The sequence below is a fragment of the Cephus cinctus genome, unplaced genomic scaffold, assembly GCF_000341935.2.
Source record: "Cephus cinctus unplaced genomic scaffold, Ccin1 Ccin1_scaffold1310, whole genome shotgun sequence".
NCBI lineage: Eukaryota > Metazoa > Arthropoda > Insecta > Hymenoptera > Cephidae > Cephus > Cephus cinctus.
Window position 1 is genome coordinate 920,828 of NW_014333737.1, and position 16,238 is coordinate 937,065.

Consider the following 16,238-nt stretch of genomic DNA (forward strand, 5'->3'; position numbering starts at 1 on the left):
TTTTGTGACGCATTCAAATCGATCGATTTGTTTGTGACATTGATAATGTAGGTTCTCTTTGTTTTTTTTTTTATTTGATAAATCGATAAATTAGAGTTCATAAGGATCAAAATACAAATTGAAATAAATCATTGAACTACTAGACGTGAACTCTATGTTCGCGAAGACTAAATGCGAAGATATTTTAATAAAATGGAGAAAAATAATTAAAATCAATTAATGAACAAGACTAGAGCATAAGCATATTAATTATGGCAAGGCAGCATGAAGCGTATAATAAACATTGACATTTTTCATGCGATAAAGGATATATTGAAATATGTAAAAAGTGCTTATTCAATTTTGAAATAATTTTTAATCTATCTTATTGAAAATCCGTTTAATTGATTGCAAATAGTTAATAGATCGATCATCATAAATCATCACTGTAGTTATCAGGGATTACGAGTGTCCTGATAAAGTTGAAGTCATTGAGCATGATTACGTGTACATTTTCAGAACATTTAGAAAACTCGTGCCAGTGAATTGGTAAACATTACGAAAGATAGATAGTAGAAATATCTCATCGAACGCGATCAAACTGTATCATCAATTATATCAGTGTAGATAGTCAATAATTCTTGTACCTCGGATCGTTGAAAATATCAATTTTTAAAATTATTTTCTACCAGGAGATACCGCAATCTCAAGATACAAATAATACATTTTTATCACCAGCAAGTATATCTAGAGTACCTGTGTGAAGAAACTATTAATTGTGCTCGGTATGTCAAGTGGGACTTGAAATAATAGATTTTCAAGTAAAATGCATCGAATTGAAATAATTGTTTTTCTTCTATCACTATCATTCGGATCAATAGTTGCTAACAATTTTCCGCAATATCAAGATCCAGAAATCGTAAAAGAACTTCAAGATAGACTAGAAAGCTCATTGACCCATAGACTTCCCAGCAACGTCGTACCTGATGCTTACGATCTCAAAATATATACACAAATTGCAATAGGCAACTTTACTTATCAGGGAGAAGTAAAAATTCAGCTGAAAGTGCTCTCAAGTACAAATATCATCACGATTCATAAAGATAACTTGACGATCCTCGAAAAACAGACAACTGTTTATTCCACTGTGAATCAGTCAAATAACTTTTATACGATATTAGCCCAAGATTACAATGAGAAGACACAATTCTACTCAGTCAGACTCATGGAATTTTTGAAACCAGGCAATTATGTCCTGGCACTTTCCTTCGTCGGGGAAGTTAATGATGGCTTGTTTGGATTCTACAGAAGTTCTTATACCGTTAACGGAGTTAAAAGGTAAGTTTAATATTTTTATTATAACATATATTAATTTATCATAACAATATTTATGTGATATTATTGAAATTGCATACTTCATTATTAGATGGATTGGACTGACACAATTTTCACCGACATACGCACGTCGTGCTTTTCCATGCATGGACGAGCCACATCTTAAGGCAATTTTCACTATTCATATTGGTTATTATGATAATCAAACAGTAACTAGTAACACGCCATCATTAAGAACTACTATAAAGTACGTATTAAGGAAACTAATATTTTTTTATTAATAATCAAATAATCCACAAAATTTCCATATCACTAGATCCAATTACTACTTGACTACTATGAAGGATACACCTGTCATGTCAACTTATTTAGTCGGATGGATAGTGCACGATTTTACAAATACAGAATCTCTCGATTCAAATGTCAGAATGTGGTCACGCGATGATACCAGTGCATACAGAGATTATGCATTGAATGAAGGTCACTTGATTTATACCGCACTTGAAGAGTGGATGAACTTTACGAACCCAATTACCAAAGTGGATCAATTTGCAATACCGGATTTTAATTTTAACGCCATGGAAAATTGGGGATTGATAACTTATAGGGAATCGGTTGTATTGTTTTCCGATGAATCGACACCAACAAGACATATCCATACTGGCCTCACAGTGATGGCGCACGAATATGCTCACAAGTGGTTTGGAAATTTGGTAACGCATCATTTTTGGGACGTTGTTTGGCTCAAGGAAGGATTCGCTTCATATTTTCAATATTTCGGAGGATCATTGGTACATCCTGATTGGCGAATGATGGAATTGTTTGTCGTTGATATTCTTCAACCGGTTTTACTTCAAGATTCTGATTCACACACAAGAACAATGAATGGACAAGGTGTTGGAGATGTTCAATCGATTATGGGTACCCTTGATTTTGTATCTTACAGAAAAGGTATGTTAATTCGTTCAATTTAATTAGCTGGTAGACAACTTAATTGTGATTAATAAAATTTTACTTTCACACAGCTGCATCTGTAATACGTATGCTTTCGCACAGTATAGGAGAAGACGCTTTCCAAGCAGGATTACAAAGTTACCTCAAGGATTTGTACGTTGCGTAATTTTATACTGGTATCTAATCAGCTGGATTTTTGTACGTTTCATGTTATCATTATTTTATTTCTTATCGAAGAGCTTTCTCAGCGGCTACTCCGTCAGACGTTTACTCGCATTTACAAAACTCCTCGGATTACTATGGAATTTTGCAGAGACATATCGAGGTTGAGAGAGTTATGGATACTTGGGCGAATCAACCGGGTTTCCCATTGATTACAGTTCGCAGAAATTATACGACCGAGACACTGGTGGTTTATCAAGAAAGATTTTATAAAAATCGTTCCACTTCCACTGCTGATCCTCATGCTTACAGATGGTGGATACCAGTTAATTTCGCGATGGAGTCATCGACTGAAAAGTTTTCTCAAACTAATTTCACTGATTGGCTAAGAGAGGAAGACGATAGTATTATATTTAACTATATCACATCCAACGAGTGGATAATTTTTAACTTACAACAAATCGGATATTATCGTGTTAATTATGACGAAACTAATTGGTGCATGTTGATCGAATATTTGAAGTCAGTCAATTTTGAAAAAATACCAGCAATCAACAGGGCTGGTTTACTGGACGATGCTTTCAACTTAGCCAGAGCTGGATATATTGGCTATGCGATTCCTTTGAATTTGTCAAAATATCTTATACAGGAAACTGATCATGTTCCCTGGGTTGCTGCTGGAAATTCTTTTAATTTTTTAAATTCGATTCTTTCTGCAAAACCGGCGATTCATGCTGCGTTTCAGGTAATACAGAAAGTTATGCCACTTTGTTGTAATTTTTAAACAGTCTTTTTTTCTGTTTATAGGGTTATGTTAATAGTTTACTTGTCCATGAGTATCATACTCTGAGTTTTCAAGAAAAATTTTCTGATGAGCACCTGACGAAATTGCATCGAAATCTGATATTGTCGATGGCTTGCTCTATGAATAACGAACATTGCGTGAGAAATGCTATTTCATTGTTTCAAACGTGGATTTCGAATCCGGCAGTAACGTAAAAATTCACTGTTTCTATTATATTGTCCAATATTACAGCACTAGCACTAAAAGTACATGCATTGATCACAGAATAACACCAGACTTGAAAAGTTTCGTCTACTGCACTGGAATTCGCGCTGGAAGCGAAGATGATTGGAATAAAATGTGGACACGGTTTTTGGAAACTAATTTATTTACGGAATACGAATTAATATTGGCTGCACTTGGATGTACAGAAGATTCTGTACTGATAAAACGGTATTTTGAAAATTGCATTGCTGTTATAAATTTGCATATCAGTTTTGAAATTTAAATATCTTATTCTTTGTACAGCTATTTGAATTTCACGATTAGTCCGGAATCCAAAATTCGAAGACAGTACAGATTTTCAGCAGTGAATGCCGTTGTAAACGGTAATCCAAAAAATCATGAGACTATCTTAGATTTTATTGACGTTAACATACACAGCATTGTGGAGTCGTGAGTATTCAAACATTTTTATCATTATATCTAGTTTAATTCCGCGAGCTGTACTGATTTGCACGTATGCCTTGATCGTGATAAGACAATATCACAGATTTGCTTTAGGTGTAGCACATCGTAAACATTTATCAAGACATTGTTAATTTTTTTTTCAGACGAGGTTACAGTTTTCTTAGTAACATGCTCAATGCTATTGGACAAAAAATATACACCGTGGAACAACTTGCAAAGGTAATAACGAGTAGAGACTGATATATCATATACTGATATATATTAGAAATTTTGATATCGCCTTTAATATAAAAATATTATTATTACCCTAGTTTCGAGATTTCATAGAACGTCATAGTGATCATCTAGGGGATGCAGTGGAGGCTGGACAGGATTCTATAAGTGTTGCTGAAAATAATATAGCCTGGATTGAACATTACGCACCCAGTATTGCCGAATGGTTGTCAGTGACTGAATCATCAGGATCATCAACTCTGATGAAAAATAATGCTATAACAATGATATTTATAATGATTATAATTATGTCGTATAGTCTCTAAGCAGTGAAATTATAATATTACAATATTTTTGAAAATCCAATTATAAGCGATACTACGATTTTTATTAATGACCCCTTTTTCCCTTATCTATTCGATTCCAGAAGGGAGTCCAGAAAGAATTGTAGAGATAACGATGATGATCATAACGACCTATTAAATACAATTATTCCACAAACAAAAAATATGTCTTTGATGTACTCTTAAAAATATCTGAAGTAACTTTAGCGCGTTAAAGCTTAAACTCAACTGATGCTCTAGATGATGAAATTGCATTCGTCATGTTCAGGAGGATCTGCGCACGTGTTTAAAAAAATCCTGATAATAATATAAATCGATTGAAAATAATTCAAGAGAAAATTCAAAATACTAGCAATTAATTTATCAAAGGCTTATATCATAGGATGACGAAGTATTTGACTATCTGGATAAGAATACTGTTTATCATAGCATCTCGACAGTTTCTGTTTCTTCGTGAATTAAATATCTTTGGCATGGCTAAGAATAAGACGGATAATGTGGCTTTTCTAGTGGCAGAAGTTAATTTATAATTAATTACATCAATTCATTATATAGGGATTCAAAAATGAGATTAACTTCAATCTTTATCAAAGATTAGTAATAAAAAAATAATTATAAGCCGCCTTAAATATCGAACACTGACTGATCTTTTTTTTGATGGTCTTTCAGTTCTCGGACACCACAAATACAACAGTTTGCCTGGTAACGTGTCGTCAATTCATAAAAAAAAGATCCAGTTAAATACATATAAAATTCTTCCAGTTCCACTGAAGTGCAAATGTCAAATTTCATTAAACCTAGTGATCTGTGCATATGAATAGTGTAGTTTTTGGTGTATAAAATTATAAAAATAATTAGAATAGCAAAAATTATAAAAACATTAAAAACCAACAAAAAATTATATATATATTTTTTATTTATTGCAGACATGCATCGGTCGGGCTTTACAATCGGGGTGCTTGCAACCCTGGTTGTTCTCGCATCCGGAAATCCAATAGAATTCGAAAAGTTATCTATAAACGCAGTGAACCTTCGTGATAATAAAATTTACAGATTGGCCGACAATGTTATACCAACCAATTACACCTTGAAACTCGTACCATACATATCCGACCAAAGTTTCGTTTTTACTGGCGAGGTCGAGATTGACTTCATAGTAACCAGTTTAACAAACACTATAATTCTGCATGCACTTGACATCACAATAAACGAGAATAAAACTGCATTACATTCAAAGAATGTAAGCAGCAGTTTATCAATTCACGCTCAAAGTTATGATCCCATCAGAGAATTTTTCCTTATCACTTTCAAAAGTAATCTTCCTCCGGGAAACTATAGTCTTCACTTGTCATACACTGGACACTTAGGAGATGACATGTTCGGATTTTATAGAAGCTACTATGACGTCGGTACCGAGAGAAGGTATTGAAAATGAATTTTTATGAAGCATTAATGGTAACAACTAAATTTTTATTTTTTCACAATCTTTCAATAACTTGTCTTCTAGATGGCTCGCCTCTACGCAGTTTCAGCCAACCTATGCGAGAAGAGCGTTTCCGTGCTTTGACGAACCCCGCTTTAAAACACCATTCGATATCTCAATAGCTCATTTCGCGAATCAAACTGCATCTTCTAACATGCCTGGTGACGTTAATACCACTGTCGAGTAAGATTTATTTCAATAAGTCAATGTATCAGGGTCGAAGACTTTTTAGTATCCGTCGAGATATAAATATATTTATTCATTTTCAGTAATACGATTGGTGGCAGAATCTGGACCACCTTCCAGCAGACTCCTCCAATCTCAACTTATTTATTGGCATTCGTTGTCTCCGACTTCACAAGCACTACTAACGTAAATTCAAACTTCAGCATATGGTCAAGAAGTGCTGCTGCTAGCGCTCGAAATTTTTCTTTCGTTTACGGCGAAAAGCAATATTTGGCTCTTCAAGATTACTTGGGTGTTTCTGATCCTATTCCTAAGATTGATCAATTCGCCATTCCGGATTTCAGTGCTGGTGCTATGGAGAACTGGGGTATAATTACTTACAGGTAAACATCGAATAACGTTACTTTTGACATGAGTCCCCAATTAAGGAGAGACTTGATCCGATCAATTGGTTGAAGTCTGGAAATTGCGTATCTCAGAGATTGTTATTAGTACGATTATCGTAATCATTTTTTTTCTTTCTGTATTATAGGGAAAGATTGCTACTTTGGTACGATGGCGTATCCACACCTCGTGATCAGGAAAATGTAGCTACAGTCATGTCGCATGAGTTCGGTCACAACTGGTTCGGTAACCTAGTAAGTCCCGAATGGTGGGACTATCTATGGATGAACGAAGGTTTTGCTAGCTATTTTGAATATTTCGCAACCTCTTTGGTCCACACCGATTGGCGTTTGATGGAAAGATTCGTTGTTTATGCTCTACAACCAGTTCTAGTATTGGATTCGTTGGAATCCTCTAGGCCCATGACTAATTCAGTTGGTAGTTCAGCTTCCGTCCTTGGCAGTTTCGACAGGATTGCCTACAGCAAAGGTCAGCCATTTTTTTATAGATTCATAATCAAATTGTATCCCGAATGTTGAGTCTCATTTATTAAATTCATTACAGCTGCCTCCGTTCTTCGTATGTTGAACCATATTATGTCGGAACCTCTTTTCAATCAAGCTCTGACCAACTACCTTAATGAGAGGTATGTAATTTTACTGTATTTTCTTTTTACTTCATACTACATGCGAATCCAATTTTTTTCAGGGCCCTGAATGTAACAACACCAAAAGATCTATGGCGTCACATGCAAGCTGTTTCCGAGACAAATAGTCATGTGCAGGCTCATACAAATATGGAAGATATTTTCAACACCTGGGTTAATCAACCAGGATATCCGGTTCTGAATGTGGGAAGAAATTATTCCACAACCGTAGTGGTACTCACGCAAGAACGCTTTTTCCTTAATCCACGATCTCCAACTGCTGATCCAGATGCTCAAAGATGGTGGATACCTATTAACTTCGCTACACCGAACAGTCTATGGCGATTCGACGTAACCAATTCCAGTGATTGGTTTCGTCCTCAAGATGGGTCTCTCATTATTTCTGGTTTTGGACCAACCAATTGGGTCATCTTCAATACTCAACAAAGTGGATACTTCCGTGTTAATTATGATCCTATCAATTGGTATATGATCATTGACCAATTGAAGGGTGAAAATTACACCGTAATTCCTCCAGTAAATCGTGCTTCTCTCATCGACGATTCATTGAACTTTGCTCGTGCTGGATACATTAATTACAGTCTTGCTCTCGATCTGACTACATACTTGGAGCATGAAGACGATTACGTACCTTGGTACGCTGCTTGGACTAACTTTGGTCATCTTAACAGAATGCTTGCTCGAAATAAAAATTACGCATTATGGGAAGCTTACGTCAGAAAGCTCATTGAACCCAGTTATAATAATTTGACGTGGACCGTTTCATCTGATGATGATCACGTCACGCGATTACAGCGTGGACAGGTACTCAATTGGGCTTGCAATTTCGGAGTTCAAGGTTGCCGCGAGGAAGCTATTACTAGATTCAACAACTGGATCAGTAATTCTACAAATACGTAAGTATTGTTAATCTGGAAAAAAAAAGTTGAACTAATCACGGCTCCTTGGTCCATCTTATTAGAATCCATCCTGATGTAAAATCAGTGGCTTATTGTTGGGGAATCAATAATGCCGACCAAGCGACTTGGGATATTGTTTGGAATCGATTTTTGGAAAATGATATTTCCACCGAGGAAGTGCTTCTTCTTAGCTCCTTGGGTTGCAGCGAAGATCCAGCTATTCTTCAGAAGTATTACTAACTGCTTTTTTATTAATACTTTTTATTCGTACGGTCGTATGGCATTCAGTAATCTTTTTCATCTCAGGTACCTAGAGCTGTCTATCACTCCGGATTCTGGAATTCGGTCTCAGGACAGTGCTTCGGTTTTCAATTCCGTACTCAACGGTCCCAACAGTAATTTGGAAGTTGCTCTCAATTTCATTGCAACTAATTTTACCGCAATTTCCGAATTGTACGTATAATCTATATAGAAAAAATGATAACACTTTTTGTTGAATCTTTGAATTCACAAGACGATATGATATTTTAGTTACGGTGGACTGAACTCCGTCGCCAATATGCTTACCGCGATTGGCAATAGAATTACCACTGAGGATCAACTGATACAGGTAAAATCTTGTCAGAGGCATAGTAATTAATTATTCTGATATTTTAAAAACTCTTCAGCACAAATATCTAACCTACTTTTTTTTCCCAATTCCAGTTGAAAATATTCACGACTGCGAACAATTTTGGTGCAGCCCAAGCATCTGTTGCTAGTACCATCCAGCTTGCTGAATCAAACATGGAATGGCTATCAGACAATGCTGATAGTATTTTCAGTTGGCTTGAAGACCAGAATTTGCCAATACCGAGTTTGCCAATACCTCCTGTAGAAAGCGATGCATCACCGTCGTTCTACATATCTAGTATGCTGATAACGCTTATGATCAGTTTAACAATGATCACAAATAATTTTATGTAAATTATAAAATCCCTCTGATAAATATTATATCTTCGACGTGTCACATTGAGATGTATAATTTATCGTTTCAATGATATTGATTAAGCCAGCCTCTGATTTCTTGAATGTTATCTACTGTAAATTGAAATGTCGAAATGAAATAAAATATGCTAACATAAATTTCAAGAGTGTCATAGAAAGAAAGCAGAGCAATTTTTTTTTTCTTAATCATAATTCAAAGATTAAATTTTCTTTAATAGCATTGAATGACCCCCAAACATTTTTTCAAGTACCGCACGAGTTACAAAAAAATAAAATATGTATATCATGAAACGTGTGTAATATACCCCAACAGATTTTTCGTTAAATAATTTTTCATTGCATAACTGTAAATGTGAGAAACGTTAGTGCTGAATTCGAAATAATAAATCGGGCCACTTTCAGTATGATAAATCAACGTCAGACTTGTGTGATACGATGATCTTGCAAGAAAACGGATTAGATTCATTAATTTAAGGAATTAAAGTATTACCAAAGTTTACAGATTTAGATAAGAATGCAACTGGAAATAATTTCCGTCCGGAGTACACAGGATGGAGAGAAAGATGTAAAGATCAAGATTAACATGTACTCCTAAATTTATCTGCTGGTTAACAAGGGACAGCAAATTAGACGAATTTGTAAAATTTTATGAATATCAGTATATTGACAAACGGGTAAGACTCAATTTCAAGAATTTCATACTTCAAGTAATGAGGTTTCACATCGCCAGTTTATTGCTGGCAACTTATATTACATCCTCATATGGCTGTAATCCAATTTGTAATTCACTGAAATTTTTTAATCACGAAGACAACAAAGGCACAGATTGCGATTTCAACAGCTGAAATTCGCTCTGAATCGCAGAGTATTTGCCAGATGCTATTGCTTGATTAGCAGTGAACGTAAAGAATCCAAAACCAGAGATAGCTGGAGTTATAAATCAGATAATAAGTTTCATAATTTAATAATTCGTTCCAATGCAGATTTTCATATAATTCAAAGCTGCCAAAAATCTAAATGCTTAAAAAATAACTCTTTACTATTGTCAATGTCAAAGGAGTAGCGTTACACAATTTTTAACAGTAAAATACAGCTGCAAAGTAACTCGCTAAGCTATTATCAAACGCACTACTTATACAGTCACTATCGGTATAGATATCTTAATGTACTTTATCAGGTGACTAGGATATAAGTGACATAGCTTTTCTTAAATGCAGAAAATAAAGTAATAAAAGAATTTCTGAGACAAAGATCTAAATAAACGTACCTCAGTTTTATAATGATTTATATGATTCATTATCGTACAAAAACGTGACAGACGTTACAAATTACATCATTTTATGTATACACTCCGTAAAACATTTCATAAACAACAACAACAACAATGACTGTATATGTACAATTGTCCAAAGGTCAATTACCCAATGCTGTCTAATCAAAAAAAATTTTTTTTTTACCACAACGACAATTAGTTCAAGTATCTAATGCTGTAGTCTGATAAGATAGTGTACTATGCATGATAAGGTGTTTATGGATGCGGACTATGGCCACATGTTTACTCATATATTCTTGTTCAAATGAAGAATATGTGACAAAGGCTGCTAGTCCTCCGGTGTTGCATACCGGCTACCAAGGTACTCAATAACTCTTTCTTCTTGCATCTCGATATCTCAATAAATCACATTGTTCGAGGAGTGACGTGCAAAGGCATTAAGGTCATTAAATTTTATTATAAAATTGTCTATAATTAATCATAAATTTCTGAATGCAGATGGGCCGCACCGGACTTCTTCTCGTCGCTCTGTTGTTAGGTGTTGTAAACGGAACGCCTATTAACGTTAAAAGTGCTAGAACCAGCTCGAAGGGAATAAGTGCAAAGGAAACGGCACAAGCTGATAATGATTATCGTTTACCAAATAATACAATACCGATATCATATGAAGTTAAATTAGTACCATACCTAGAAGAAAATATATTCACGTTCACCGGAAGCGTCAGCATTTCGGTTTCCGTTGTGGATGAAACAGACTCTATTGTTCTACATGCTGACTCGTTGAATATTATCAGTACCAGTGTTGTTAATTCGAATGGCTCTGTTCTTAATGTCAATAGTACAACTTTCAATAAGAATTTAAACTTTTTCATAATTTCCTTCAAGTCCACATTGACTGTCGGCAATTACGTTATCAGGATGATGTTCGATGGTAAACTCAACGATGAGATGTATGGTTTCTATAGGAGCTACTACTATACGGATACTGGAAAGAAAAGGTGAGAAAAATTTGACAATGTTTTTATTTCGCACAAGACCCTATCATTTTTTGTATCCTTCTCGTTGTTCACTGACAAGTGTATTTTTGAATTTTAGATGGCTAGCTACTACGCAATTCGAACCTGTTTACGCACGTTCAGCGTTTCCATGTTTCGACGAGCCTGCCCTCAAAGCATACTTTTCGATTAGTATTGCTCACCACGCCAATCAAAGTGCAGTGTCGAACATGCCAAATATAGAGATCTCGGAACCAGAGTCAGTCTATCTTTTTATTAGATCGTGATGCTCGTTACATTTTTGATGAACTATTAATATATTTTTTTCTTACAGCTCAACCATAGGCAATCGTGTCTGGAGCACTTTTCGAACGACACCCTTGATGTCCACTTATCTTTTAGCTTTCGTTGTATCCGATTTTCAGCATATTTCCACAGCTAATGATACCTTCAGAGTTTGGTCGCGCTCTAATGCATTGAATATAGCCAATTACTCTTTGGAAGTTGGTCTACAGGAATTAAATAGTTTGTCTGCGTTTACCGGGTACAACTATAACAGAGCACTTCCAAAAATGGACGAATTTGCCATTCCGGATTTTTCTGCCGGCGCTATGGAAAATTGGGGTCTGGTCACTTACAGGTAATATGATTAGGTAATGTGGCCTTTTATCAAATTTCTTAATTTATCCTAAACTTTCAGGGAACGTCTACTGCTGTGGAAATCTGGTGTATCCACCAGCAGAAATAAACAGAGTATAGCTAGTGTAGTGTCACACGAGTTTGCCCACCAATGGTTTGGAAATTTGGTTGGTCCTCTATGGTGGAAATACCTGTGGTTGAACGAAGGATTTGCAACCTACTTCGAATACTATACAACATCTTCGGTGGAGACTTCTTGGTGCCTCATGGATCAGTTTACATTGGAGAATTACCATACCGCTTTTCTTATAGACAGTTTGGATACCTCTCATCCAATAAATCAAGACGTCAACTCTCCTAGTGAAATTAATTCTATCTTCGACACGATTTCTTATCAGAAAGGTACGACAGTCACGGTATTGCAATTAGACGTAGGAGAGTGTGACATATTTTCAGGATTAAGATTTGCTTAGATATACCAATATAATACATACGAAGTGATACGAAGAAATTTTTATTTGGACCAGGTTAAATATAATAGTTAGATAATATATTGTTAATTAATATCGACCTTATCACGATCTTTCAGGTGGTTCTATAATACGTATGATGTCACACTTTTTTGGTGAAACTATGTTCCGGAAAGGATTGCAAACTTATATAGCAAATATGTAAGATAATACATTTCTTCTTATGATTAGGTTAATTCAGGTCAATCCAAATAATTTGTATTAATAAATTTCATTGATTATCCTATTAAGGGCTTTCGGTGCAGCTACGCCTGACGATCTTTGGTATGCTTTGGAATTAGTAACAAACACTTCAGCGGCAGGTCTTTTACCTGCCCATGTCTCAAGAATTATGGATACATGGACCGAACGAAAGGGATACCCCCTGGTTACGATATTAAGAAATTATTCGACGGGAGTTCACAAAATTTCTCAGGTAACAGAATCACGCGTACGATGGATTTAATACCAACATCATAAATTTCGTTTAATTTCAGGAACGTTTTCTTCTGAAAGGTCGTGGTTCATCCAACGATACTACGAGATACAAATGGTGGGTGCCAATGAATTCAGTGTCAAGAAGCACCCTCAACTTTTTACACACTTATGCAAGCTTTTGGCTTTCCGATTTCGTCGATGATAGTTATCTGCTAAGCGAATTTCTGCCAACTGATTGGGTAATTTATAACATACAGCAAACAGGTAATGATAATGTTAATAAGCTTATTCGGCTGTAATGATAAAGTTATCTGCTAATTCAAGATTCTTTAACTGTGGATAAGAATGAAAAAGTAAATTTTTAATTACCTTTGATTCTTATATGTATAATTCTCTTTATCATTGTCTTCTCAGGTTATTATCGTGTGAACTACGATGACACAAACTGGCAGTTGATTACGGATTATCTTCGGACAGCCGATTATCAGAAGATTCATGTATTAAATCGCGCACAACTTATAGACGACGCATTGAATTTGGCGAGGTCTGGTTATCTTAAATATGATATCGCTCTTAACTTGACTACATACTTATCACAGGAAGTGGATTATGTCCCATGGACAGCAGCCTTTACGAACTTTGGATATCTTAAAAAAATGTTGAGCCATTCAACGGGTTATGAATTCTTTAAGGTAAAATTAGAGCATTGTTAAATTAAATAATCAACGTGATATAAATTTCTTTTACAACGTAGTCTAAACTTACAGTCTTACATCTCGAGTCTAGTTACTCCTTTGCATAAAAAATTGAGCTACGAAGAATCAAATTCGGATGATCATCTAACAAAGTTGAATCGACTCAATATACTTTCCTGGTCCTGCCAAATGGGCAGTGCGGAATGCGTTAACAAAGCTGAAAATATTTTGCTCGACTACTACAGCAGTCCAGATCCTGATAATTATCTGTGAGTTGTCTTACATAGAGAGAAAAGAAGAAAAAAATGAAATATATTAATTATTACTTTTCTATAGCGTGCCCCCTGATCTAAAGGCTTGGGTTTATTGCGAAGGTCTAAGAAACCTGAATTCGTCTGTCTGGAAATTCCTGTTGGACCGATATTATGCAACTGATTTATCTACCGAGCAAACTCTGATTCTTTCCAGCTTGGGATGCAGTCTGAACGAACAAATTATTACCGAGTAAGAATGAAATTAAGAATAATCTCAATGTCGAAATTTCACAAAAACTAACATCTTTTTTACCCAATTTCATATAGCTATCTTTTACTCTCTATACGTGAGGATTCCGGAATTAGGTCTCAAGACACATACTACATATTCACTTCCGTTACGTCCGGAAGTATGTCAAATGTCGATATCGCCTTCGACTTCCTCTCCAACCATTACACAGCTATATCGAACTTGTGAGCGAAAAACATTCTTAATTGAATTTACCCATTCGTTATTGGCATTCCTTTATGCATGTTTAATGTTTTTACAGTTACGGCGGACAGAGCAATATTGGCAACATGTTGAACAATCTTGGGCAAAGAATGGTCAGCAACGAGCAAGTCACTAAGGTAAGTCTATCTTTCTAAAGATTATATATCTCTATCAAAATATACATCGATGATACACTCTAATAAATTTCCAACTAAGATTATATATTTGGATAAGGATTTATCATAACTGTTTCTCTGTTTTGACGGAGTGTCTAATTTATCAATTAACGTGACATGTGCCTATCTTGATTCCAGCTTAAGGCCTTTGTTGCACAACACAGCAATGACCTTGGCACTGCTGCTGCAGCAGCTGAACGGGCTATTGAGCTTGCGGAGGAAAATATCGCTTGGCTTAACAATTATGAAACCGATATTGTATCATGGCTGACCATTAGGAATCCAAGTAGCAGCGCCACCAAGTTTACGCTTAGCATTGCGGTCGCTGTTTTCAGTCTTATAGTATTTAGAATATTGTAAATTAAGAGTAAATATATACTCCAAATAACACTTACGTGTAAAAAATTACGCCAAGTACAGAAGTGCTGTGAATTCCTGTAACATAAAGTATTGAAATCATATTATTGAGGCCAAGTACTTAAGTCACTACATGTTTGCCAATTATATGATCTAGCACTGACCCATCATTTTAATTGTGTTTTCGAAATGTCCTATAACGCCTTCGCTGCTCTTTTACATTACTACTGCTTCCCGTATTTAATTATGATTTAATGGTGATTTAATAATTAATAAAACTTTAGGTGATTCCTTATCGAGTACTACTTGGCGGGTCCGTGCATTTCTTGATATAAATTTGGTACAAAACCAGTACCAATTTTCTATAGAAAGCATATTAACAATAACTCGTCAAAAATAATCACGGTAAAAGCTTAATAACAAACATACAGCATTAGAATACTATGAGCACGTGCAAAGTAAGTACTTTGGAATTCCTGGCACGGACCCGCCAAGTAGTACTCGATAAGGAATCACCTAAAGTTTTATTAATTATTAAATCACCATTAAATCATAATTAAACACGGGAAGCAGTAGTAACATAGAAAAGTAGCGAAAACCTTATAGGAAATATTGAAAATATAATTAAAATGATGGGCCAATGCTAGATCATATAATAGGAAAACATGTAGTGACTTATGTACTTGGCCTCAAAAATATGATATCAATACTTTTTGTTGAAAGCATATTAACAATAACTCGTCAAAGATAATCACGGTAAAAGCTTAATAACAAACATACAGCATTAGAATACTATGAGCACGTGTAAAGTAAGTACTTTGGAATTCCTGGCACGGACCCATCAAGTAGTACTCGATAAGGAATCACCTAAAGTTTTATTAATTATTAAATCACCATTAAATCGTAATTAAATACGGGAAGCAGTAGTAACATAAAAGAGTAGCGAAAACGTTATAGGAAATATTGAAAATATAATTAAAATGATGGGCCAGTGCTAGATCATATAATAGGAAAACATGTAGTGACTTATGTACTTGGCCTCAATAATATGATATCAATACTTTTTGTTAGAGGAATTCACAGCAATCCTGTACTTGGCGTAGTTTTTTACACGTAAGTGTTTTTTGGGGGATAAGGAGTTGACTCGGGTAAAGAGTCTGTGGCGAGCTGTACTGTACAGCCGGTTCCCTGTACTTGGCGCGAGACTCGACCGAGTCTCTTGATATATAATATTGTAACGTATTTTTCTTAACTCGGCACCGATAGCGAAAAACCCGAGAACGAACTATCTTCGAGAACCGACCTACGTTACCTACGACCGTTCACCCTACGCTCATGCATT

The 16,238-nt window shown here is 35.4% G+C and overlaps 2 protein-coding genes across 2 annotated transcripts; both read left to right on the forward strand.

The window, feature by feature from the left end:
• The first annotated feature begins 476 nt into the window (after nt 1-476).
• On the forward strand, nt 477-4,493 carry LOC107272874 (aminopeptidase N). Its single transcript, XM_015750477.2, has 10 exons — nt 477-1,317; nt 1,406-1,561; nt 1,631-2,265; nt 2,340-2,421; nt 2,506-3,175; nt 3,238-3,425; nt 3,500-3,667; nt 3,743-3,889; nt 4,048-4,123; nt 4,216-4,493. The coding sequence occupies exons 1-10, from the start codon at nt 806-808 to the stop codon at nt 4,441-4,443; spliced, it is 2,862 nt and encodes a 953-aa protein (XP_015605963.1). The 5' UTR covers nt 477-805; the 3' UTR covers nt 4,444-4,493.
• Nucleotides 4,494-5,174: 681 nt separating this feature from the next.
• Nucleotides 5,175-14,929, forward strand: LOC107272872. The gene is made up of 24 exons (XM_025090186.1): nt 5,175-5,293; nt 5,388-5,883; nt 5,969-6,127; nt 6,214-6,513; nt 6,663-7,003; nt 7,079-7,160; nt 7,223-8,077; nt 8,143-8,310; nt 8,387-8,533; nt 8,612-8,690; nt 8,786-9,043; nt 10,839-11,338; nt 11,436-11,594; nt 11,670-11,975; nt 12,036-12,376; nt 12,564-12,645; nt 12,736-12,919; nt 12,981-13,185; nt 13,336-13,613; nt 13,689-13,885; nt 13,953-14,120; nt 14,198-14,344; nt 14,422-14,500; nt 14,678-14,929. Exons 1-24 carry the CDS (start codon nt 5,275-5,277, stop codon nt 14,897-14,899), a joined length of 5,772 nt encoding a protein of 1,923 aa, XP_024945954.1. The 5' UTR covers nt 5,175-5,274; the 3' UTR covers nt 14,900-14,929.
• Nucleotides 14,930-16,238: the final 1,309 nt, after the last annotated feature.